The 25,279-nt window shown below is 36.5% G+C and overlaps 3 protein-coding genes across 4 annotated transcripts; 1 reads left to right on the top strand and 2 right to left on the bottom strand.

The window, feature by feature from the left end:
• Positions 1 to 425: 425 nt before the first annotated feature.
• On the bottom strand, positions 426 to 14,777 carry gabra6a (gamma-aminobutyric acid type A receptor subunit alpha6a). 2 transcript variants are annotated; one of them, XM_039649316.2, is made up of 10 exons: positions 14,458 to 14,777; positions 13,859 to 13,965; positions 13,637 to 13,704; positions 13,154 to 13,374; positions 12,911 to 12,993; positions 11,297 to 11,440; positions 10,602 to 10,754; positions 6,931 to 7,178; positions 4,453 to 4,682; positions 426 to 1,596 (listed from the first exon to the last, which is right to left on the bottom strand). In XM_039649316.2, the coding sequence occupies exons 1-10, from the start codon at positions 14,460 to 14,462 to the stop codon at positions 1,584 to 1,586; spliced, it is 1,272 nt and encodes a 423-aa protein (XP_039505250.2). In that variant the 5' UTR covers positions 14,463 to 14,777; the 3' UTR covers positions 426 to 1,583. The 2 variants fall into 2 exon arrangements, with proteins under 2 accessions (XP_039505250.2, XP_039505249.2); XM_039649315.2 differs by lacking the exon at positions 14,458 to 14,777 and adding an exon at positions 14,091 to 14,423.
• Positions 14,778 to 15,112: 335 nt separating this feature from the next.
• On the top strand, positions 15,113 to 17,817 carry nudcd2 (NudC domain containing 2). The gene is made up of 4 exons (XM_039648814.2): positions 15,113 to 15,488; positions 16,644 to 16,692; positions 16,807 to 16,958; positions 17,237 to 17,817. Exons 1-4 carry the CDS (start codon positions 15,300 to 15,302, stop codon positions 17,318 to 17,320), a joined length of 474 nt encoding a protein of 157 aa, XP_039504748.1. The 5' UTR covers positions 15,113 to 15,299; the 3' UTR covers positions 17,321 to 17,817.
• ccng1 (cyclin G1) lies at positions 17,631 to 24,088 on the bottom strand. The gene is made up of 6 exons (XM_039648813.2): positions 23,932 to 24,088; positions 21,960 to 22,223; positions 21,589 to 21,842; positions 21,083 to 21,161; positions 20,894 to 21,004; positions 17,631 to 18,675 (listed from the first exon to the last, which is right to left on the bottom strand). Exons 2-6 carry the CDS (start codon positions 22,221 to 22,223, stop codon positions 18,484 to 18,486), a joined length of 900 nt encoding a protein of 299 aa, XP_039504747.2. The 5' UTR covers positions 23,932 to 24,088; the 3' UTR covers positions 17,631 to 18,483.
• Positions 24,089 to 25,279: the final 1,191 nt, after the last annotated feature.

The following is a 25,279-nucleotide window of genomic DNA, read 5'->3' as shown; positions in this document are numbered from 1 at the left end:
TTCAAAGTGAACTAGCATAGACTAAAATGCATGTTTGAGCTGTTTTAATTGGAAGCAACTTGCACTGTATCTTAAAATATGTCAGTGTCATTGTTTTGTCTCAAGATGGACACCAGTAATATTTGTTTTTCATTAACGGTACGTTTATAAAAGCTAGCCTACTTAAATTTCCTAATTGAACAAAGGCATAATTCTGGCTTAATCTAAGCCCTGTCTGTGAAACCGGGCCTAGATCTGTTAAAATGTTATCTTGTGAAGTTTTAGGACTTTACTAATTTTACGTATATTCAAAGCAACACTGAAAAAAAATGTGGTTGAATTTTTTTTTTTTTTTTTACTGTTAAATTGCTGGTAAATTTTTTCAATTATTTACAAAGTTTTTACAATTACAATTTAGTAGAAAGAGTGATATATACTTTCAAAATCTTTATTTAAACTTTGAAAAACAAATCATTTTACAGAGAGACATGAACTAAAAACCACACAAAAATTAGGTCTTTATAGATAAAATGTGTATTTCACATTTCCATTGAAGTTCTATTAAATGGAACTGCGAAAATGATCATCTTTAAACATTTTTTAATGTTTAGTAGCTTGCATGAGTTGACCATCAGACAAATAAACATCTTAAAAAGACAAAACTAATTACACATAACGTTAAAACAAATACACATTATGCAAGTATAACTCAGTAAATGCATGTACTTACTTCCTGAGATCATTTACATTAGCACTTGCATGTTTATTCTTCAGTGCCACATTGTCTCCTCCAAATGGATTTTAAAAGCCATTTATGACGTTAAGCATAATTATATTATGAGTTGTCTGAATTCATGAGTACATCATCATGCATTCCTGAGAATATGCATGTTCTCCCAACAGAGAGAGCCGAGAACTAGATGTACAGAGAAACATCAGAGAACATCAAATAAACCGCGAGCCGAGAATGCATATTAAACATCCACCCCCCACACTGAGATTTACTTATCCCTCTATTACAGCGCCACCACGTCAAGAGAATCGCCATACGCTTCTGAAAACGTATTGCGTGTAAATGGTGTTGGTAAAAGTTCAGTTCTATGAATAAACTTTTTCTCCTTTGTTTTCAAGGCGAAATCTTTGAAGCCGTCACTATAAACCCACTGCTTTTGATGTAGTGTAGTGCGGGCCGCGTCTCTGTAGAGGGCAGGCCACTGAAAGCATTGGTTCAATGTTGCATCACCACTTAGAGCTGCAGATTATGTCATCAACTCCATAGTGTGCTCCACACACACACGCATGCAGAAGAGCAGAACTAGAAGAACTAGAGCAGAACCAGAGGAGGCTTTGCAGTGTAGTGTAACGACGTGGCCCTCGGCTGTGAATATAAAGGCAAGTGGAGTGGAAAGTATACGTGATAAATGCAAAAGGAACAGGATCAAATGCTTGTCAAATAGTGTCAGACAGGCGCGTGCTCTATCAGGGATGAAGTTGCTAGATGACCAAAGTGAGAGACGGAGAAAGAGAGGTCCAGAGGAAAGCGCGCCCTATAGCCGGAGACACAATCTTTCTGCTGAATATGTCTCGTGCTTCTCTGGAGAAACTCACTCGATCTCCCTGTGGAGATGAAACACAACCAAAGACAAATACAAGATCAGCAGAGATGAGAACGTGGCATACAAGTGTTCACAGCCTCACACGCGCTTTCATCGCCTGTGTCCTGACGTCAGTGATTAATGTTTGATGAAAATAATTTTTTTTCCGTGTGTAATCGGGGTGGTAATGTGCAGAGCGATGGCTCGATGCCATTTTAAGACGTGCATTATTGCATCTTATATTTCAAGCAGTACATTGCAAAGGCCTCAAATGACTGCCTTTAGCTCCCCTCAGGAAACAAATAATGAAACTTTAACTTTTGAGTTTGATAAGTGACTATTTTGAGAGGATGTGTTGATTTTCTTGATTCGGTAAATCTCGTGCCTTCGGCATTGAGGGAAATTTGGGATTAAATGTGACGCTTGCTTCATGGTCCCTTTGAACATATCAGATGATTCAAGCATTTGGTGGAGAGAAAAAAAATCTAGCAGAGGATCTGATCTTTTTTTTTTTTTTTTAAAGAGTTAGCCCTAAGTGATAAATCTTGGATAGGGCTCTAACCTCAGCAACCGCAGGAACAGGGTCACCCAGAAGGAACATCATCTCTCCTGTTTTCACCTGCTCAAGTCCTGCGGCTGTTTTAGGTTCAGAAATTATTCATGTATTTACAGCCTCGATAAAAGATCCAGTGTGCCATCATCGTTTTCTGAAAAACACATCTACAGCATTTCTGTGTTGCTGGGATGAGAAGATAAGCTACCGAGCAAAAACAGGAAACATAAATGCCAAAGAATCCGCAATACAACTCCTTGTCCCTACACTGTAAACAAATATTTTCATGATTTGTAATCACAACATTTTTTTCTTTTGTCAAATCAACTTAGATAATTTATGTAGTTCAGATAACATAATATTTTGAGTTTCTGGTGATTAAATCAATCTGCTTCATTGTGTTAACTCAATTTTTCCATTTCAATGAACTTAAAAACAATAAGTAACCTGGTTGCCTTAAAATTTTTAGTTAAACCAGCAATATTTTTTTTTTTACAGTAAGAACTATATCTTGTAATTATGGCTAATAATCAAAATGCTATTGCATTTTTTTTTTTAAAGATTATGAGACTTAATGGAGTGTTTTATTAAATTATACATTTTGTCTCATGGGTTTTTCCTACATTTTTCAGAGGAAAAAAAGAAAAATGTTAGACAAGTTAGTCTTTTTCTTAGTCAGTCAGTTAGTCAAAATTTTCCCTTTGCTATTATTTAAGCTGCATTCATATCATGCTGTAATTACCGCAATTAGTAGATGACAACCCTGATATTGTGTTCGGAGCTGATGATCTTGTAGTTAAACTTGGAATTACAAAATAAATCTGTCATTTGTGTTATCAGTAGACAAAACTACAATACAATAAGTAACTTTCATAATGCATAAACCTTTTTAATATACTTTGTGATAGTTCACCCAAAAATGAAAATTCTACTCAAGTAAAACTCAATTTTATGAAACGACACTAGCCCTTTGTTTGCACACAAAAATCTATAATTTAATACTTTATTTACAAAATATGAATCTCCAACGCTCATTTACGAGACCATCACGACGCATGATTTGTAAAGAAAAAAGTTGTAAATTATGTTTTTGTTTTTTCGCTTCATAAAATTAATCGGGAATTAATTGGATCGTTGACATTTGCTAAATGTTGTAATCTCATGTGATTGACAGGCTGCTGGAATATAAGGATTATTGTCCTAATATGAAGAAGAGGGGAACTTACTGTTTTTGAAAGATTACAAGGGCGTATTAATTAAATTATAATAATGAATATAAATAAAAATGATAATAATGAAGTGCACAGATACATCATTATAATAAAAACAGTAATATTCCAGTCAGTTTTGATTGCATGGTAACATTAAAAGTGCAGTAAGCCATTGGATCACAACACACTTGTAGCCAATCAGCAGTAGGGGCGTATACACTCAAAATGGGGGAGGAGAGAGAGTGAGCAGGAGGGAGATTTGAAGAATTACTGTAGAAAGAGAGATTGCTGAGAGACATTACAAAAGAGAAAAAAGGAATATCACTGGAAAAAGAAGGGCTATGATTAGGCTTTTGGACCCATGTTAATATTAGAAAAGATTTCCAGAGCTGGAGAGACAAAAAGCGGGAAGGCCTGAAAACGGATGCAGCGGTTGCTTTGTTTCTGCTCCATACGTGAGTAACATGGTTTTGAGTGTGGGCTGCTGGTGACTAACAACAAACTGTTGCTTGTATACACTTGTGTACTGTATGTTAATTTTTTTGTTCTTCCTTGTTGTTCATTTATCATCTACGCTTTATTTTTCATGAAACTTTCATTTCCATCGCTTCAGCTACAATGAAGGGACATGCGCTTTTGCATTGCGTATTTGTGGGGTGTGTTTGTTTGGTTCAGCAATGATTCTCAAAAAATCGCTTACTGCGCCTTTAAGCAGGAAATTAGACATTAGTTATCCAACTCTGAGCTAGCTGCACTAAATTATATTCTGTTTCTTTCCTTAATCTTGCATTAATGAATAAGTAAACAGAAATATTACACGACAACTACTGCCATTGCCATTTTGAGTGTTTGCGTTGCAGTGAAGTCTGAGCTCTCCGAAAAATTCAGTTTATTTAAAGTTGTACTATTTTTGTAAGTTCTATGAGGAAGGAAGTGAACACTTTTTTCAGAAATATAGTAATGACTGTAATTCTGAAATTGTGTTAATGCTCCATTGATCTCTTTACTGTCTAAAAGAACCAATTGATTCGTGATTTCTTCCTTTATTACTAAGAGAAAGTAAATTAAGACGTAAATTAACAGATAATACTTGAACTATGGTGTGAGCACAGACCTGGGCTTTTCCATGGTGTCCTTGCTGAGGTAGATGTACCAGTAGATGAGGTTGAAGATCCCAAAGGCCAGAGGAAAGAGGATGCGAGCATACTGGTCTATGGTACTGGTGCCGGCCAGCATTACGTTGGGTGGGACAGCTGAGCCCTGAAGGAAGATGGGAATGCGAGTTCTGGGCGCTTCAGACAAAGAGTCTGCCTTTCTTCTACGACTGTAGCCATCAGACTGAGGCTATGACGAAAGAAAAAATAGGTCAAGAAACTGTGAATGACACAAAACAAGCATACCTGATATTAGAGAAATTTAACAGTCTGAACCAGCATTTAGGTAACTAATTAAAAGATTATCGTAAATGTCATGCACAAATGTCAAAAAAGGTAATCAATTAATATGTACAGTATACATATATATATGACATAATACAGTTTAATTATACTGCCTACAATTTAAATCTGCTATGTGTAATATCTGCAACACTGGGGGACCAAATGAACATGCAAAATGAATTTGATTTTCAGAGTTTTTTAATTGGGGGTGGGTACAAACGTTTCGGCCACAATGCTGGAGCGCTTGGTAGGGTGCTTTGGGTGGTTACTATGTGCATACATACTGAACCATGTTAAAACAACCCAACAACAAGTTCTTGTTGCTCATTTAATGTAAGTCTATGAGATTTTTTTTTTGACAGGCTTCGCAAAGGTATCATTATGTTATGACTTTACTTGTTGGGGCACATCATTATTAACTAGTCATTTAGTAATTGTAGTAAATTGCACATAAATTTACACTAACAATGAAGTAATTAATCATGTATTAATGCATATTAGTATACCTGTCATATTATCTGGAAGTTGAAAGACAAGGCTTTGGCTCATTCTGGTAATTAACATATTAATTAACACTATTAGTTAAAAAATGTGTTATTATGGAATTAATCCACAATTACATATTTTATTAATAACAATTAATGTATGAACTAATACATTAACCTTACAGACTCTTAATTAGTTCCTAATGTGGTAATCATTACTGAATAGCTTAAATAATCATTAGTTACACATTCAGTATTATCTGCATGAATTAATTCTTATTAGTGCACCCGTATTGTAAAGTTTACATTTAAGTCAAATCCGTAAGTTCATTAGGCCCGGAAGCAAGTTATTTTACTTCTTGACATTGTTAATTATGGATATTTTTTTTACACAAACGCATCGCTTCGCTTCAGAAGGCCTTTATTAATATCCTGTAGCCATGTGGAACACTTTTCTGATGGATAGATGCACTTTTATGGACTTCAAAATAGAAACAGCCATTCACTGCCATAATAAAGCTTGGAAGAGCAGGACATTTTTATATAACTCCAATTGTATCCGTCTGAAAGAAGAATATCATACACTTAGGGTGACTTGAGGATGAGTATACCATGGGCTAATTTTCATTTTTGAGTGAACTAACCCTTTAATTACAGTATTTTTGATCCAGTATTTTACTGTCAATTTAAGCTAAATCCACAAAACCTATAATGTAGCTACAATATTTTATATAGTAAAATTCTGGCAACACATCTGCTGCTTTTTTACCATAAATTTCACAGAATTTTGTTTTTTACAGTGTGATGAAATTGACCATTGCTCAAAACCCAGTCATTTCAATAGGAATCCACACAATCATGACATTACCGTGAGGGTGAAATATCTCCGAACACAGATTTCATAACAGGTTCAAGTTTTTCACGCGAATTCGCCACATCGACCAAGAGAGCTGCTTGGTTGGACTTCTGCCAATGTGTCAAATCACCTAAATAGCCAAATATCTGCTTAATAATTGCCTAGCCAAAATATCAGTCAACTGCTAAAATATTTTAAAGTACTTAATAAGAAAATAAGATGTTAAACTACACGCTTCATGCTGCCACTTTATGTGGTCGTATTTCTTTCCTCTTCCAGTCTAAGCCAGAGAGAGAACTGGAGCAAACGGATCCACAGCACAGGTGAGAGATTATAGGAGTCATGGCTCGCAGTTTTAATACGGGGGGCTATTTTTAAAACACCAACCATGAGCTCCCCGTGTGAGAGCAGTCCCGGGAGACGCTGCACGCCTGTTGAATTACCATATCTAACTCAGCACAACAGATAAGAACTACAATTCACACGTGGCTGTGAGATCTGCACAGAGCAGGTAAATGAACACCTGAACGCAGTCGCTTCTTAACACAGCAGTGGACACATTAAAGGTTAGTTCATGTGCTATGATTAGTGATGCGTGCTAAATATGTCTTTAGAGGTATTTAACCATCCCTTTGGGAGGCGCATGTATGCAGCTGCAGCGACACTCGTTTAGCATCACAATAACAGTGACACAGTTCACTGGTTTGTGAAGAGCAGCGCTCGTGTGGTGCATATCACATAACCAGGAGCTCCGTCAGCTTTGGTTTTCGACCAGAGTACAGTGTTAATTACGCTCTGCGGGAGATAGTTACCATCTCTTCCTCATCATCGCTGCCCTGGGTTATGGACTCCAGAATGGAGGCCTTGGAGAGCTTGCGTTTTTCCCTGTTGACCTCGAGCGTGGTAAAGTAGTTGACCGCAGCAAACTCAACGAGGGCTGAAGCCACGAAGGCAAAGCAGACGGCGATGAACCAGTCCATGGCGGTGGCGTAGGAGACTTTGGGTAGCGAGGAGCGGGCACTGATGCTTAGAGTAGTCATGGTGAGCACAGTGGTGATTCCTGAAGGTCAGAAGAGACTATGTGAACATGCTATGCTCTCAAGTACGGATATACATGCAAATATGAGAAAAAAAGCAAGAACGAGTGAGAACATGAAACAAAAGCGGAGAGCATAGGTACATAATTATGCCCTCTGCTTCATGGCATTGATGTGTATACGTAGATTACACATTCGACCGCTACATACATCTAGGAACGGTCAGCGTGTCGTCACTCACAGTATGAATCATTGATGCCACAACATTGCGTTGCTTCTGGTTGTGAAACCAGTGAGATTTAAAGGGTTAGTTCACCCAAAAATGAAAATTCTGTCAGTATTTACTCACCCTCATGTTGTGCCAACCCCGTAAGACCTTCGTTCATCTCAAATTAAGATATTTTTGATGAAATCTGAGAGCTGGATCACTCCTGCATACTAGTCCATAGGCTTCTTGAGGAATTGAAACTTGCCGGCCTCGAAAAGTTATTAAAGACATCGTTAAAATAGTCCAAGTGACTTCAGGGGCTCAATCTTAACTTTATCAAGCGAAGAGAACACTTTTTGTGCGCAAAAAAACGACAAAAATAACGACTTTATTTCAACAATTCATTTACTTCTTGTGTGTGAGATCCGTGTGACGTACAATAACAGGAGCTTGCGCTATTAAACTAGTAACCTGACTCGAGGCAGAGAGAGAAGTAAATGAATAGTTGAAATAAAGTTGTTATTTTTGTTGTTGTTTTTGCGCACAAAAAGTGTTCTCGTCGCTTGATAAAGTTAAGATTGAGCCACTGAAGTCACTTGGACTATTTTAACGATGTCTTTAATAACTTTTCGAGGCCGGCAAGTTTCAATCCCTGAAGAAGCCTATGAACTAGTATGGAGGAGTGATCCAGCTCTCAGATTTCATCAAAAATATCTTAATTTGTTTTTCCGAAGATGAACGAAGGACTTACGGGGGTTGGAACAACATGAGGGTGAGTAAATAAATACTGATAGAATTTTCATTTTTGGGTGAACTACTAACCCTTTAAATTCCCAAAGAAATGATAACCTTTCACATGTGAGAATGTGTTGGTTTGTGTTTTTCTATGTACTAACTCAATATTATAGGTTTTAACTGTTGTACATTTTAATGTTTTTACTTTTACTATGGTAGCTGTCTAATATCGTATAGCTGACGCCTTTGTCTTGTTGTATTGTGTTAGTTTAGCAAAATCATTTGCTGAAGTCTATTGCAGATGTAGATAGCCCATCATATATGCGTCTAACTATGGTTGCAAACGCACTGTCAACTTGCTCTCGATTGTTCACCGACTGGCTTTGACCATTCCAATATGGTGGACGGCTTACGTATAGCAGCCTATAGAAACAGCCAATGTTATGAGGTAATGTTGTGTTAACTAACCCTTTCTTCTGCTGAAGTTTAATGCAGATATAGATATTCAAACATCCATATGGCTGCAGACGCACAGACAACTTGCTCTCAAGTGTTTGTTTTTTTACCGTTCCAATATGGCGGAAGGCTTACATATAGCAGCCCATAGAAACAGTCGCTAATGAGGCATATATGCGAGAGGGAGTTGGAATTTATGATGTTTTCTGTACAGCATGGGTAATGTAGTTTTTCACCACAAATAAACATACAGACCAAAAATACTGTCCATCAGGCATAAATCAAGTCGCATTCCAGTGAGGGACGTGAAAACTAAGGCTATGTTCGTAATGAATACTAGTGTACTGCTTAGTAAAGTGTCAGTGTTGTTATTGTTATCTATAACTATTAAAATCTTTGAAAAATTAAAATAAAGCTTAAATAAATGTTGCTGTGGCAACTAAACAACAAAAACTAAAAAACTTAAATTTAAATTGAAGGTAAATAGAAATATCACACACATAACATTCTTACAGTAAAATTATAATGAACATATATTCCACAATAAATGTTTAAGGGGTAGTATGCTATATTATTATCATGTGACGGTTCTATATCCGTCATATGAGCTGATCATATTTCATTTTTAATTCACGGTCATCATTCTGGAAATAAAAACTATTAAGCTATTTTAATTCCCTTTTTGTAAAAATGCAACATTTGGCAGTACGATCAAATGATGAGTCAAGACATAAAAAACTGAGGCTTCAGTTATTACTTCCAGATCATTCATCATTCTAAAAATAAAAGGTCAAGTCATGCACATTGTACTGTTTTGCAGTGTACTAATAATATAATACAGCACATTTTGTACATTCATCATTCTGTTATTGCATGTATACAGAAAAAGTGCATACTTAGCAAAGTTTGCATACTATGTATTGCTGAAACGTTAATAGTAGTATGTTATTCCATAGAAATAAATGGATAACATGTGGTGACTGGTGCTCTTTACTGGGATGGAGGGTGAACAGCTAATGGAAAACATTGCAATTAATATAAAATAAAATATTTTTGTTGTTAAATTTTCTATTTACACAATGTTAAAACCTCAGTTTGCATTTCATACTGTAAGACTAAAATATGACATGCACCACACTGTTCAAACATTTGGGTTAGTAGGTTTTAGGATATTTTAAGAATTACATTCATATTTATTAATTACATTAAATTAAGCAAAAGTGACAGTAAAACATTTATAATGTAGCAAAACATATTTCAGATAAATGCTGTTATTTTGAAAGATCCTGAAAAATATGTATCACAATTTCCACAAAAAATATTGACTAGCACAATTGTTTTCAACATAATAAATGTCTATTGAGCATCAAATCATCATATTAAAATGATTTCTGAAGTATCATGTGACAGTGACGACTGGAGTAATGATGGTGAAAATTCAGCTTTACCATCACAGGAATAAATTACATAAAAATAATAATAATAATAATAATTCTATTATATATATATATATATATATATAATTTAGGGCTGTGCAAAAATTAATTGCGATTAATCGTATCCAAAATAAAAGTCTGTGTTTACATAATATATTTGTGTGTGCTGTATAAATTATTTTGTATATATAAATACACACACATGCATGTATATATTTAAGAAAATGTGTTATTCATATATAAAATATTTATATTTATATAATATAGATTATATATATATATATATACAGAATTTAAGCGCAAATAATTCTTAAATATATACATGCATGCACAGGTATTTATATATACAAAATAATTTATACAGCACACACAAATATATTATGTAAACACAGACTTTTATTTTGGATGCGATTAATCACAATTCATTTTTGCACAGCCCTAATATAATTATATATATATATATATATATATATATTAAAATAGATTTTTATTGTAATGCCATTTCACAATATTATTATTTTTACTGTATTTTAATGCAGCATAAAGAGACTTTGTGTTCAGTGTATTTAATACTCAAAAAAATATGAACATTTAAAAAAAGATTTTCATACCAGCCACTGTTCGAGCCGGAACAGACTCCTTGTTGATCCAGAATGCGACTTGTGACAGGACAACCACCATAATCAAAGGGATGTACGTTTGGATAAGATGGTAGCCAAGCTTTCTCTGAAGATGGAAATGGACAACCTGGACAGAATACAGACCTAGATGGTGCCAAGAGATTAGAGGAGGACATTAAAGAAGACAAATTATGCAGCCTGTACACATCCATATGATGCTGTGATCAGGGCCATTTGGCCAAACTGGTTTCCATAACATTTAGAGAGAATTTTGGCTTTTGACTCTTCATGTCTGTCCTTAATTACAAGAGAAGACAAAGTCAGAAGATGAGAGGTAAGCTTTAGGGGCACAATCCTTTCTTTTAGGTGCCTGATCCATTTCCACAGATATGATGGGTACGTAGCAGGTGGTCCCTGCCTTCTGCCTGCCCATAAATTTCTCATTACAGAGCCCCTGGTCATCCTCGGGACACACAGTTATTTTTAAAGACAGATATCATGAATTAGGCCTGATCAGTTAAGCATCTTAGATTGCCTCTCAGAGGGAAAGCTGCCCAGGGATCAGCCTGACTTGTAGCTCTTAACACAGACAATTAGATAAGTCATTCTCCATAGCAATAGTACAAGACATTTGACATGCTAGATCTGTAATATTCTCAGAAAACCGAGCAAAACTAAAAACATACCTGTACTGAATTTATATGTTTTACTGAACAAGGCCTGGCCCAAAAGATCATACTGAAGTAGGCTTGATGATTCTGGAGGAAAATCCACAGATGCCTGGAGACCCTTCCTCCATGTGTAGACAATTTCACGATTAGTGTAAGCATCTGAAGGTATAAGAGAAAGCAGTTGAAAAATGGTAGATGGATGGCTGTGGATGGATGGATTGATAGATGGATGGCTGTGGATGGATTGATGGATGGGTGGCTGTGGATAGATGGATGGGTAGCTGCAGATGGATGGGTGGATGGATGTGGATAGATGGATGGATGGATGTGGATAGATTGATAGATGGATGTCTGCTGATAGATGGATGGATGTGGATGGATTGATAGATAATGGCTGTGGATGGATGGATGTGGATAGATTGATAGATGCATAGATGGATGTCTGTGTATAGATGGGTGGATGTGGATGGATGGCTGTGGATGGACTGATAGATGGATGGCTGTGGATAGATGGATGGATAGCTGCAGATGGATGGATGGCTGTGGATGGATGGATGTGGATAGATGAATGGATGGCTGTGGATAGATGATGGATGTGGATAGATTGATAGATGCATAGATCGTCTGCGGATAGATGGATGGATGGCTGTGGATGGATGGATAGCTGTGGAAAGATGGATGTGGATGGATGGATGGCTGTGGACAGATGGATGGATGTGGATAGATTGATAGATGCATAGATCGTCTGCGGATAGATGGATGGATGGCTGTGGATGGATGGATAGCTGTGGATAGATGGATGTGGATGGATGGTTGGCTGTGGACAGATGGATGGATGTGGACAGATGTATAGAAAGATGGATGGGTGCTGATGGATGGCTGCGGATCGATGGATGTCTGTGTAGAGATGGATGGATGAATGTGTATAGATGGATGGATAGATGGCTGCAGATTAATGAATGAATGAATGAATGAATGAATGAATGAATGTGGAGGATAAATGAATCGGTATGGATGGATGGGTGGATGGATGGCTGTGGATAGATGGATGGATGTGGATGGATAGATGGACGGCTGCTCTGGATGGATGGCTGTGGATGGATGGATGGATGGATGGATGGATGTGGATGGATAGATGGATGGCTGCTCTGGATGGATGGCTGTGGATGGATGGATGGATGGCTGTGGATGGATGGATGGATGGCTGTGGATGGATGGATGGATGGCTGTGGATGGATGGCTGTGGATGGATGGCTGTGGATGGATGGATGGATGGATGGCTGTGGATGGATGGCTGTGGATGGATGGATGGATGGATGGATGGCTGTGGATGGATGGATGGATGGATGGTTGTGGATGGATGGATGGCTGCGGATGGATGGATGGCTGTGGATGGATGGATGGCTGTGGATGGATGGATGGATGGATGGATGGATGGATGGCTGTGGATGGATGGATAGATGGATGGCTGTGGATAGATGGATGGATGGATGGATGGCTGTGGATGGATGGATGGATGGATGGATGGCTGCTCTGGATGAATGGATGCCTAAATGGATGGATGGATGCATGAATGGAAGGATGGATGGATGGTGGATATATGGATGGATAGACACAGATAGATCTTACAGCTTCCAAACAGGAGAGGACATGTGTGCCCATCCATAGGAAAGTCCATCAACACCATTGGACATTCTGCACTTACAGTTAGCCTAAAATATGGAGAAAACAGGTAATTATGAGGTCACCCAAATGATATACAAGATCTTAAATGCGCAGCAAAGGAACATCAACAACATTTTGTCTTGTTCATAGAGAAACTAGCCAATTTTTCAAGTGCTATTCAGTACTCAGCTCATCTGGTTGTTTTACCTCATGGTGTAAAAGACTGTTCCATTTTGCATGATCCGGAACAGCTTGTTAGGAGTCGTCGTGTTGTGTGCGTGCGATTTCCTTGCATTGCGAAAAAATGTGTCCGGTGTCCAGATCTTGTCCACCATGCGGTTGTTCAAAGGCAATATTTCAATGGGCCCCTTAAAGGCTAACCTCTCATCAACCCACATTTGGCGGAAAAACATATCCATGGTGTACTCCTGAGAGAGAACAATTTATTTCTGTGAATCATGTTCTGATTTCATTACAATCAATATGAATTTATAATTTGAGTTCTCTATGCATATTGTGGAAGATGCTGCTTGACATACTGAGATGAGTATGAACAGACATTTGCACCACCAGAAACTAAGTTCAGCCGATTATCTACTTTAGTCACAGGATCGGAAGCACTATAAATAAGTTTTGCCAGTGTGTACATCAATAAAACAATACAACACAATAAAGGCTGTATTTTCTTACCATTTTAACATCAGAGACCGGTCCAAAACTTGTAACAAATATGTCTGTTTTGACCTCAGTTACAGAGACTGTAAAGTTAATCAGATGTTACACATACACGCAAAAAATGTGACTCGATCATAATATTATTACAAAGTTCATTGAAATACATGATGTAGCAATCGTCATAGGATAGAAAATCTTAATATAACATTATTTCAATGCCGTGAGGCCTATGCTTACCTCCAGATCCTGGCCTCAGTCGATTGTCATAACCATCAAGTAGTCCATCTAGGATCCGTGTTATGTTTTCTGAATTTATCTTTTGCTTACTTGTTGCATTTGCAACACTAAACGGAAATAAAAAAAACCCCAACTTGAATAGTCCTTTCAGTGAATTTAGACCTTAAATTAAACAAAGCATTAAAGAAAACTCATTTAAATGAAGTATACTTTGTTGAATCAATTAACTTACCTTGTGAGACAAAATAAGACCAAAAGAAAAGCCATTTTAGTGGCAAAAAAAATTAATTAATTCACCTGTTGATATTTAAATGGCATAATGTACTGTATAATGCACTACAGATAAACTGAAGCACTGTCTTGTATGTATGACTGGCAAGAAATGGAGGGCTGAATGTGAAGTAAAAAGCTTTGAGGATAATCAAATTAGGGGATCAGGAAAATCCACTTGCTTTTTTAAGTAACAGGTTAAAGAGTAGGCTAGTTCAACTAGCAAACTTCTAGCTATATTTTGAGCTTCACTAAACATTGCAGTTACCCTGACTTTCCCAAACCACAGAATAAATACATTTATAGGCAGGCAGTAAACATGTACATACCACATTCGTCTGCTCCAGAGTCCAGACACGTTGCCATCTTGGAACAGTCAGTGTGTCATCACTCACAGTAAGAGGTAAGAATCAATGATGTTACCTTACAGTCTATGGATGTCACATAGCTTCTGGTTTTGAAACTGCCGAGATTGAAATTGCTGAAGAAATGGGATAACCTTTCACATATGAGAATGTGTTTGTTTGTGTTTTATACGTAATAACTCAATATTACATGTTTTTATACGTATAGCTGACGCCTTTGTCTTGTTTTAATGTGTTAGTTTAGCTAAATCCTCTGCTGAAGTCGATTGCATATATACATATTTATTTCTCCATACATAGATCTAACTATGGTTGCAGACGCAAATACGTTCAAACAACTCGCACTCACGGACTTTGACCGTTCCAACATGGCGGACGGCTTACTATCATGCTTAGTATAGCCGTTAATGGGGCATCTATGTCTATGACCAGGGCAAGTGTTATAAATGCAGGATTCAAATGAAGTTATAAATATAAAGTAATATCAACTCAAAATACATAGCCGATGTATTTAAACACATACTTCAAATATATTATTTTTCGACAATACATATTTCCTACTACTTACATAAAGCTTTCTAAACTAACTCTTGTTTACCTACTCTCCATACACTAGATGGCCCACATCATCCGTCATGCCACAGTAGTATTCCGCTGCTGAAGAAGAAAGACACTGCGAGATATTGCCAGAATGTATGAGAAATATATCTAGTTTCTGCACTGTAGCAATAGCTGTTATTGCTGCTAATGTGCGTTTGTAGGATCTCAGGCAGCCGCACTAATGAGAGCCCTGTGAAACGAGCAGTATGTCAGTGCATTTCGACGAGAGGAGTGGTGTGATCCCGTGTAAAACACCATGGGGCTCATGGTATCAGACTATGGAAGAGGTTTTCATCGAAGTGAATGTTCCTCCTGGTACTTCAGCCAAAGAGATCAAGTGTAACATCGGGAGCAAACAGATAGAGCTTCGTGTGAAAGACCAACAGATCTTCAAGGTATAATGAGAATCGTGGAGTAAATTCAATCTGTCTGTATTAGTGTTAAGACTAAGATATTTTCAATATAGAGACCAGATGCGTGCTGTTGTTTTGTGCAAAGTTACATGTTCACATCGGCACCTGATAAACTTTGACATAATACACAAATGCCCATAACTAACAATCAAAATTGACGTTACAGCCTTCTGAAACCTAAAAAAATTAATTGGTGAATGAAAATATGTTTTTAATGTTCAGATTTTGTAGTATAATGTGCTCTCTGATGTCATTAAAATATAAAATAATAATAATAATAGGTAAAAATGTAAATAACAAACAACGTTTAAAATAGAGTATATGTTGTATTTTTTTGTGTGTGCACAAACTAGTAATATACATTAGCATCACCTGTTCAGAAATCTAAAATTCTACTAACTTTACATTCTCTGCTAAAAATATAATATTGAGGACAATATTATTATTACATAAATATTGGATAACACTTTTAGGTATAGGATCCAATTACTCACCAATAACTAGTTGCTTATAAACATGACATTGGCTGTTTATTAGTGACATTGGCTGTTTAGTAGTTTCTTGAAATGCATTAATGTCTTATTCTACATCCCATAATCCTACCCAACACCTAAACTTAACAACTACCTTACTAACTATTAATAAGCACTAATTAGGAGTTTGAGGCAAAAGTCGTAGTTCAAAGTGAGAATTGGACCTTAATCTAAAGTGTGATCAAAAATTGTAATAACAAGTTTCATAGATTTTCAAAAGATGTTTTTATAGGAATATTGCAAATGTAAATCACGCGTATTAATATCAGATGTTTTAATAACGAAGTATAGGAAGTTTTGATGGTCAAAACAGCCAAATGGTTTCTCTGGGAGGGATTAAAATCATTTAAAAGATCTACATCCAGTAATTGCAAACATTTGGAAAGGCATTAAAATAGTCATGGAAATTCATTGGTCAGAAAATCGGGAACCCTGTGCCCTGCCGTAGGCAACTTGAGTAGAAGTGCCTCAAGTACCCACAATCGGTCCTTTATAGTTGTTTGTAAACTGTATGACTAAAAGGAATATTTTGTTTTTAGTCGACTTATTGTCATGTAAACACAATGCATTATCACATTTCAATATTCACATTGTCATCTTGTAGGGGAAGTTGTTTGGGTCTACTGTCGGCGATGAAGCAACATGGACGTTAGGTAAGGCTAAAATTCATTTACATATTCATGTCAGAGTATTTAGTGCATGTATCTTGCTTTAACTTAAAAAAAAATGTATCTCTGGAAGAACATTGTCTTTGTTGTGCCATTCAGAGGACAAAAAAATGATCCAAATAGTTCTCATGAAGACGAACCGAGAGGCTGGGAACTGCTGGCAGTCTCTTTTGGAGGGAGAGTATGCGGCGGACCCGTGGGTGCAGGATCAGATGCAGAGGAAGCTCACACTGGAGAGGTTCCAGAGAGAGGTGCGGAAAGATTTCACTGCACCCTGCTGGACTCGCACTTCTTTCAGATGTACCTGAAGGTCTTAACGACCTCCTGAATTAAAAAAAAAAAAACTATAAATATTTGCTGAATTACATTTCAAAAGTTTGGGGTCAGCAAGATTTGTGAAGATGTTTTAGAAAATTAGTCTCTTAGAGGCCATTACACACTTTCTAACTTCACACTAGTAACTTTCTAAATGTCTTTATAACTGAACAGTCTATCTGTAATACATTTTCCCCCATCTTGTTTCAAACAGAACCCTGGATTTGACTTCAGCGGAGCAGAGATCTCTGGGAACTTTCAGGGTGGTGGACCAGATTTCTCCAGCTTGCAGAAATAAAGGACTGCTTTCATTAATGTACTTAATAGTCTTACCAAATTGTACCAGTTTATTTCCAATGAGAACATTTTTCACAATTCTTCCTTTGGTTTTATATATATATTGCAATGCTATGTGGCTACGGATATAAAGCCATAATCTAATCACAAGCAGCCTTTATGATGGTTTCAATTTACCAATGCAATGTTTTATTTTGTAATTGCCACCACAGTGGTTTTAGAAGACTGTTGGCTTAACCATCCTTTGAATTTCAATAAAGTTATTCAAGCACTTATTAAATGGCTTTTCTCAAACACCACAAACAAGCAGGTTTCACTTTTCAATACAGTTTTATTGAAAGGTTCAACTACATCATCTTGCAAAACGCTGCCTCAACTTCCAGATAACAGCCAAAACAAAAAGAGCCGCTTGCATTCAATTCGATCCATTTCAATAGTTTTATTTGGCCCACTCATCTCTGTTTGGAGTTGAATTTATACCAGGTATAAAACAAATGGTCGTGGTTACAAAAATTTGTAGTAATCAACCAAATGTAAAATAAGCTTCTGCCTGGTTAGTTGGTAATTAGCTATTTTTTCATATTAGAGGCGTAAATCAAGTTAAAACCTGCATTTCCATAGCCATCCAAATTTCTTCAAGCCACGTTAGAAAGCAGAATGCCAAAATAAACAAAAAGAAAACAAAAAAACCATCTCATTTTCATCACCTTGGGTAGGAGTGTGCATTACAACAGCTGACAACCTAGGATGGGAGTTAAGGGTTTTGGGCCTGATCTCTTGGTTCTGTTGTTGTCTTGAATCTCAAAACCCTTCTCCCTCCTCTTCCACACAGTGGACTGAGGACCTAGGCGGTTCTATACTTAATTGCTTTAAACAACCGGCGCTTCTTGCGCCGATTCAAATGAACATGAGCAAGCCTCATCAGTGAAACCCATCTGATAAACTTGCTCAAACCCACCCTTGACTAGTAATCAAGATTGAGCCAGTGTGGATGATAAATACAATCACGGCAGGTGTCATAGAGGACATAAAGACTGAAGAAGAAGGAATTAAAGTTAGCAGAAATTAGTGTTGGGCGTCCATAACATAGATTAAAGTATTAAAAGCAGTTTTCTATAGGACTGAATTAAGCTGTTCAGTTATGGGCACTCAACACTAACAGTCTTAATAAGCCGATTCAGGAATCGTGGGTAGATGTGCAATCTTGTAGTAACTTGGCTTCAGTTGTCTGGCGGTTCTACCCGAAATCATCCATCGCAGTCTCTGGCCATTTGGTTTCAGGCACTTGGTGGTGGCGTATTCAGCCAGACATTTAGCAACAAGCTCTCTCATGCAAACCAGGTCTCCAGCTTTAACCTGAAATGCAAAAAAAAAAAAAAAAAAAAAAAAAAAAATCACAAAATACAAATAATTACTGTTTAATCGAAACGTCAAATTCTCTTTGCCAATGTATGCACAACCTCTCCAATATAGTTCACTCACCCCCATGTCATCCAAGATGTCCACGTCTTTCTTCAGTCGAAAAGAAATTAAGGTTTAAGAAAACATTCCAGAATTTTTCTCCATATAATCGACTTCAATGGGAACCAAACGGTTCAAGGTCCAAATGAGAGTTTCAGTACAGCTTCAACAGGCTTTAAACGATTCCAGACGATGAATAAGGATTTTATCTAGAGAAACAATCGGTCATTTAAAAAATAAATAAAAAAAGTTTAAGTTTTATAAGCACAAATGCTCGCCTTGCTCTGTTCTGTGATGAGCGTTCGTGACTCCTCTGTTCAAACTTGTCCATCAAAACGAACAAATCTTTTTTCGAGTCATGACTCGAAGGGTCCTAGACAAGACCCTTATTCATCGTCTGGTGTCGTTTAAAGCCCTTTCAAACTCTCATTTGGACCTTGAACTGTTTGGATCCCATTGAAGTCCATTATATGGAGAAAATCCTGGAATGTTTAACAAAAACCTTAATTACTTTTCGACTTAAGAAAGAAAGACATGGACATCTTGGATGGCATGGGGGTGAGTAAATTATCAGCAAAAGGTTTTTTTTTTACAGTGAACTACTCCTTTAAATCCAGTTTTAAACATCTTCTTCATTGACTTTCTGGGCAGTCAAGTTTTGATCCCTTAGGCAGCCTATGTAGCAGTGATCCAGCTCTCAAATTTAGTCAAAAATATCTTCATTTGTGTTCTGAAGACGAACGACGGTCTTATGGGGTTCGAACAACATGAGGGCGAGTAATTAATGACTCAATTTTTTTTTATTTTTTTTTTGGGGGGTAACTATCCCTTTAAATCTTTGGCCTCCACCCACATAGCAACAATCAATGCATGGGAATAGGACATTTTGGGGGGAAAGAAGCGCTGCATTTCATCATTTAAACATTCGACTTCAGGAAAATTATATAATCCGAGATTGCCTCCACCATATAACATCATGTGCAAATTAGATGGGAAAATGTAATCCCTTTATAAACTTTGGGTCATCTTTAATATTTCTCTAATTTACAGAAAGTCTCTCGTCACTATTGAGATATAGCCTTTTGAAATTAAGATGTCAATTTAACGTTTTATGAAAAAACCTCTGCTGCATTAGAGTTAATACTGACAAATGCACACAAGGTTTACATAAACACAGTTGGTTAGGTCTAAAGTAAACAGTTGAGAGGAAATCAAGTCAGTGTCATATGCATGTTTATTAGATGTGTGCTGTTCTTAAAGTGACAGTAGCCTTATATTAAACATGCTGCTGCTTGTCCTTAAAAGGATGATTTACTGTATAGCTTTTTGTACCTTTTACTTATACATTTATAATGGCTATTATTGATAAAACTGAAATTCAACAAAAAGAGATAGGGTTGAGTTGTCATTTTTCATTTTTTTTTTTTACAAGATCATCTAATGTTGTTTATTGCAACATTTGTACCAATTCTACCAATGCAATATGAAATGCATTGCATATTTCCTGGAATACGTTTAATATTTTTACATTTAAACAAAAAGAGGCAGGGTTGTGTTATATATTTCGTTTTGTTATATACCGTACATATGCTGTGAATATAATCAATATGCTGCGTTGCCTGAACCACATTTGTGTGCTTATAATGTTTATAATGTAATGTACTTCGAAAAGAAGTAGAGTGGTGTTTTATAACACATTTCATTTTATCGTTTTTCTCATTTGTATGGTGTGTGTATATATGTAATGTGCCTTTGTTTTTATTTTGTTAAAATTAAAATTATGTCTGCCATTCTTTTTTATTTTGTTACCTTGTAAGGCTTTGATTTTAAAATAGGGAATTTAGTTTCAGTCACTGGCAAAATAGTAAATCAAAGAATCGTGATTCACCCACCCCTAAGGGATCAGGTTATTATATGCATCTGCTTACATAATGGCATCGATAGTTTCGATCGGGAGGTTCAGTAATCTTTTAGAAGATGTGTAATGACACCCTCAACCGTTAATAGTGAAAACACGGAGAGCCGGAAGATTCCATCAATGGCGAGGACAGTTAAGCAGCAGCCATGTGTGGAAATCAGTAAATCTGCTTGAATCCAAATAAAGGAAACTCACAGACAAACGCTCCTGTAGACCATCTAGAGCCTCTTTCAGAGCCGGAACTGGCTCACACTCGTGCCGATCCTCGATCTCCAGGGCCAGAAGTGACAAAGCAAGCAGTGAAGGCTGTAGAAACAGAATTAGTCAAACTCCAAAACATACTTTGTTTAGAAATCAAACTGTAGAATTGTCCAAACAGCTTACCTTTATTTTGGTGAAAACAAAGGAGCAATGGCAAGCTTTCAACTGAGCCTCAAGCCTCTCAATGTTCAGAATCCTCATACTGCAAAGATGCATGGACATCTTTGGGTTAGGCTTGTTTTCAAGAAATATACACATTTAAACATGTGGGTAATGACTGTCAGAAAGACTTTTTCCTTTAAGAAATGAATACTTTATTTAGCAAGGATGCATTAAATTGATCAGGTGACCGTAAAGACATTCACAATGTTACAAAAGACTCTAATTTCAAATAATGCTTTCTTTTGAACCTAATAAAAGAAATCTTAAACTCATTACGGTTTCCACAGAAATTAAGCAGCATAACGGTTTTCAAATGTTTCTTGAGCAGTAATGATCACAGGAATAAATTACACTTTGAAATGTATTAGAATAGAAAACGGACAATTTAAACCGTAATATTACACATTACATAATCCATACCGACTAACTGCATTGTTTATAGACGCACACAAACTCAAACCGCTCACCTTTCTGCGGCCATCTTCTCTTGAATGTGAGAGTGAAAGAGTCTGAGGAAGTGAAGGGCAGTTGGAGCCTTGACCTTCCAGTACAGCTTTTCCAGAACAATCTTCTCCATCCTCATCATGTCATGGACCGTAAAGCGATTCTGACTGATCCTGATGAGGTCACTGGCCAAAGGAATATTCCTCTCTTCTTCTGAAGTCTTCACAGCGATGTAGAAGCAGCAGAGACCCACACAGGACAGATGCTTGGGCTGAATCTGAAGAAAAGACAGGGGCCTTCAGATAAAACCTCTTTGATTCATTTTCAGAAGGTCAAAAACTGAAATGATTAGGCCCATTGGTATAATAAACATTCAATTTGTCCAAAAACACACCTTGACCACAGCCAGGAATCGATCTAGAATATTCACAGCAAGGGAGAACGTATCCGCACTGAAGCCAAAGAATCGTGTCAAGGAGAGAAGCTCCCTCACTTGAAAGTCTCGAAGTTTGACAGTCATTCTCAGACCATTATCCTGAGCAGACTCGATCACTCGGAGTCCACCGAGTTTAGGCTGGTATCTGGCTTCTTGGTCCAGAAGAGCTTTGAGCTGGACTGCAAAAGGCAAAGCCCCTGCTCCGGTCACCTTGTCAATCATCTGAAATTATAAACACAACCTTTAGAATTAAGTTATAAATGCTAAAACATTAAGATAACAGCGAAAATAAATTCTACATTGTAGATAATTCAGCCATGTACAAATGTGGCATTTTGTTGAAAGCTTCTATTAGATAGTTTTCGTTAAAACATGGGATTTAATTTAAAGTGGGATGCAAATACTAGCTAAAAACAGACCACTTCTTCACTCTAGTAGTAAATATGAATCAGAAGTAGGCTAAATTATGAATCACCTCCTAGTGCTCAAGTGTACCCAAAATAACTGAATTCAGAATATATATATATATATATATATTTATATAAAAAAAAAGTCTTACACCTGTTTTTAAAGACACCAAAATGATACCATTTTAACAATGCAAATTAAAGGGTTGGTTCACTCAAATTAATTCCGTCATTCATCATTCACTCTAATTAAGTTGTCCCAAACCGTAAAACTTTCGTTCATCTTCGGACCAGAAATAAAGATAATTTTAATAAAATCTGAGAGCTTCTCGGTCCCTCCATTGACAGCCAAGCAACTACACTTTGACACTTCAAAAGTTCATTAAGAGATTATAAAACTAATCCATGAATAGAGCGTTTTAGTCCAAATTCGCTTTATATGACGAAGAGATTGAATTTAGGCTTTTTTATTCACATTAACATTGATCTGCAGACATAAACAAAAACTCAAACAAACATGCCATGAACCTTATTGGCTCACAAGCTCAAACATGTTGCATAACACGAGAATGAACCTCATTGGCTCTTACTGAAGCTCAAACGTGTTGCGTGAAACGAGAATGAACCTCATTGGTTCTTATACGTTAACAAAACGATCGAGAATCGTCAGAAATTTGACTAAACCTTTTTCAAATGGATTAGTTTTACAATCTCTTTATGAACCTTTTGAAGCGTCAAATTGGTGGTAGTTGTGTAGCTGTCAATGGGACCGAAATCTCACATTTCATTAAAAAATATCTTCATTGGAGTTCGTAAGATGAAGAAAAGCAGGTTTGGAATGACATAGTAAAGACAGTTTTCAGACAGAACTATCGCTGTAAGTTAAACCAAGTGTTGTGTTCATCTTGAGCCCTTTGAGAGGAGGGTCTAAGTAGGCTAACGTTACATGTCTGGGCATGTCATCATGACTTATATAAAACATTTCAACTATAAAACATTTCAACATTCACCCGTTGACAATGTTCTCAACACAAAAGTTCTTATGTTTTACAACGTCGTCTTTGTTTAGTGCGTAACTCAATGGTGTAAAGTCAGAGCTCGAGACTACAGGCTCACTCGTGCGCGAGGGCCGCTGGTCATGTCGGGGCATGTCCACTAACCAAACAGTCTAACGTTATGCTAACCACTAACCAGCGAGTTCACGATGTTTGTGCTCCGTTTAAGCCGTTCAACTTCATCTGGTTTTGTTTTATTCGACTTGATGTTAAACTTTAAATCAATATATTCACATTAACTATTTAGCTTCCATTTCCAAGCCATATAAAAGCTTTAACATACGAGCATAGAGACGCTTCTGTTTTACGGTGGTGGAGAACATTTGTAGGACTGAGCAACCATCAGTTTAAAAGAAACATCTAACGTTAGAGCTTGAAAAAACATCGTAATGTAATAATTAAGTTAACGTTACACTGCGCTTTTATTTATAAAATCCGAAATATTAATAATACATTAATATTCCTTACCTTTTGTAGATTTGATGATCTTTTTACAAACAAATATATAAATATTTGTTATTTATGAAATAAAGTTATTTAAAAAATAAAATTGAAAGTTCAAAGTATGTAAGTTTAAAGCAAGATTACTTCTGCGCCTGCACACCCCAACCCTTGGCGTCAGGCAATGACGTGCGGGCTTCTCCCATGTTATATACTCTGAGAAAGTCCATGTCCAAACATAGGATCACCTTATTGGGCAGTGCTGACACAGAGCTCCGGCTTTCTAAATGCCTATTGGTTCGGGTTTGTCTGTATGCTTTGACCACGCCCCCATCAGGCAGACCGAGGCGGGGTTTAGTCGATTTCCAGTCCTGTGAAAGGGATAGTTCACCAAAAAATGAAAATATTGTCATCACATACAAACCCCTTTTCCAAATCTGAGTTTCTTTCTTCTGTTGAATACAAAAGAAGATATTTTGAAGAATAATGGTAATCAAACAGTTGACGGCACCCCACCATAACTATGTGAAACTAAAATACCCACTGTAACTTCCCGAAAAAAACTCAAAACCTCACATGAGCACAATATTCATAATTCAATAAATAAAAATGAATAATTAAATAAAAATAAAAACACATTAAGAAAAATAAATTTAAGAAAAATAAACGATTTCTTAAGATATTAAGAAAAAGAAATAACATTTAATTAAATAATGATCATCAAATAAATAGCCTATGTAAACGCCTGCATATATGCATTAACTCAAATATAATCATTATGGGTGTGAACATTATGAATATTTTTAAACAAAATAAAAACAATATAGTCTTTTCATTGCCTCTTTCTATTTCTATTGTCTTTGGGAAGCTTTTCACATTCTAGAAAGTTCTAGAAGTTTTCAGGCCAGGTTGGCCAAAACAACAATACATCTGATCATACATACACTGTGACTGTGACTCAAAATGGTCAGGCAAACAATCAAATACAAAAATACTAGATAATAGAAATACAAATTAGGCACATAGTCTTCATTTACAAATGTCCAAATTCACAGACAACATATTAATATTCTAAGATAAGTCAGCTGAAAATAAAAACAAAATAAAAAGGCTATTAAATATGTAAGGTTTTAAGAAATCAGAAAGAAGAAATAAAGCCTGTATTGATATATCATATTTATATCAAATAAATGTGATTGCATGGGCTGCTAAATGTTTCAGTACCAAAAGATGGCGCCAAACATAACTACAAAAAACCTTCACACCAAAAGTCAAGGATGAAATCGACATTTTCCGTACAAAGAGCATTTATTTGCATCTTTCAAGCATGCTGAGATCTTTTTAAAGCATTTCGTATAAACACGCATAATCCGAC

Source organism: Pimephales promelas, chromosome 9, assembly GCF_988280905.1.
Source record: "Pimephales promelas chromosome 9, fPimPro1.hap1.1, whole genome shotgun sequence".
In the NCBI taxonomy this organism is placed as follows: Eukaryota; Metazoa; Chordata; class Actinopteri; order Cypriniformes; family Leuciscidae; genus Pimephales; species Pimephales promelas.
The sequence above is the reverse complement of the archived record's forward strand: the minus strand, read 5'-3'. Positions and strand labels throughout refer to the sequence as shown.

What these genes read in the sequence shown, in the direction of transcription:
- nudcd2 (XM_039648814.2), top strand. Translation starts at nt 15,300, where the DNA reads ATGTCAGTGCATTTCGACGAGAGGAGTGGTGTGATCCCGTGTAAAACA. An exon ending in AAGACCAACAGATCTTCAAG is followed by an intron (nt 15,489 to 16,643) that starts GTATAATGAGAA and finishes GTCATCTTGTAG; the next exon opens with GGGAAGTTGTTTGGGTCTAC. An exon ending in TGGAGAGGTTCCAGAGAGAG is followed by an intron (nt 16,959 to 17,236) that starts GTGCGGAAAGAT and finishes TGTTTCAAACAG; the next exon opens with AACCCTGGATTTGACTTCAG.
- ccng1 (XM_039648813.2), bottom strand. Translation starts at nt 22,223, where the DNA reads ATGATTGACAAGGTGACCGGAGCAGGGGCTTTGCCTTTTGCAGTCCAG. An exon ending in GAGAAGATGGCCGCAGAAAG is followed by an intron (nt 21,162 to 21,588) that starts GTGAGCGGTTTG and finishes GCATCTTTGCAG; the next exon opens with TATGAGGATTCTGAACATTG. An exon ending in TTGTTTTCACCAAAATAAAG is followed by an intron (nt 21,005 to 21,082) that starts GTAAGCTGTTTG and finishes CTGTTTCTACAG; the next exon opens with CCTTCACTGCTTGCTTTGTC.
- gabra6a (XM_039649315.2), bottom strand. Translation starts at nt 14,125, where the DNA reads ATGGCTTTTCTTTTGGTCTTATTTTGTCTCACAAG. An exon ending in CGGTCTCTGATGTTAAAATG is followed by an intron (nt 13,375 to 13,636) that starts GTAAGAAAATAC and finishes GTTCTCTCTCAG; the next exon opens with GAGTACACCATGGATATGTT. An exon ending in ACAGTCTTTTACACCATGAG is followed by an intron (nt 12,994 to 13,153) that starts GTAAAACAACCA and finishes TCCATATTTTAG; the next exon opens with GCTAACTGTAAGTGCAGAAT.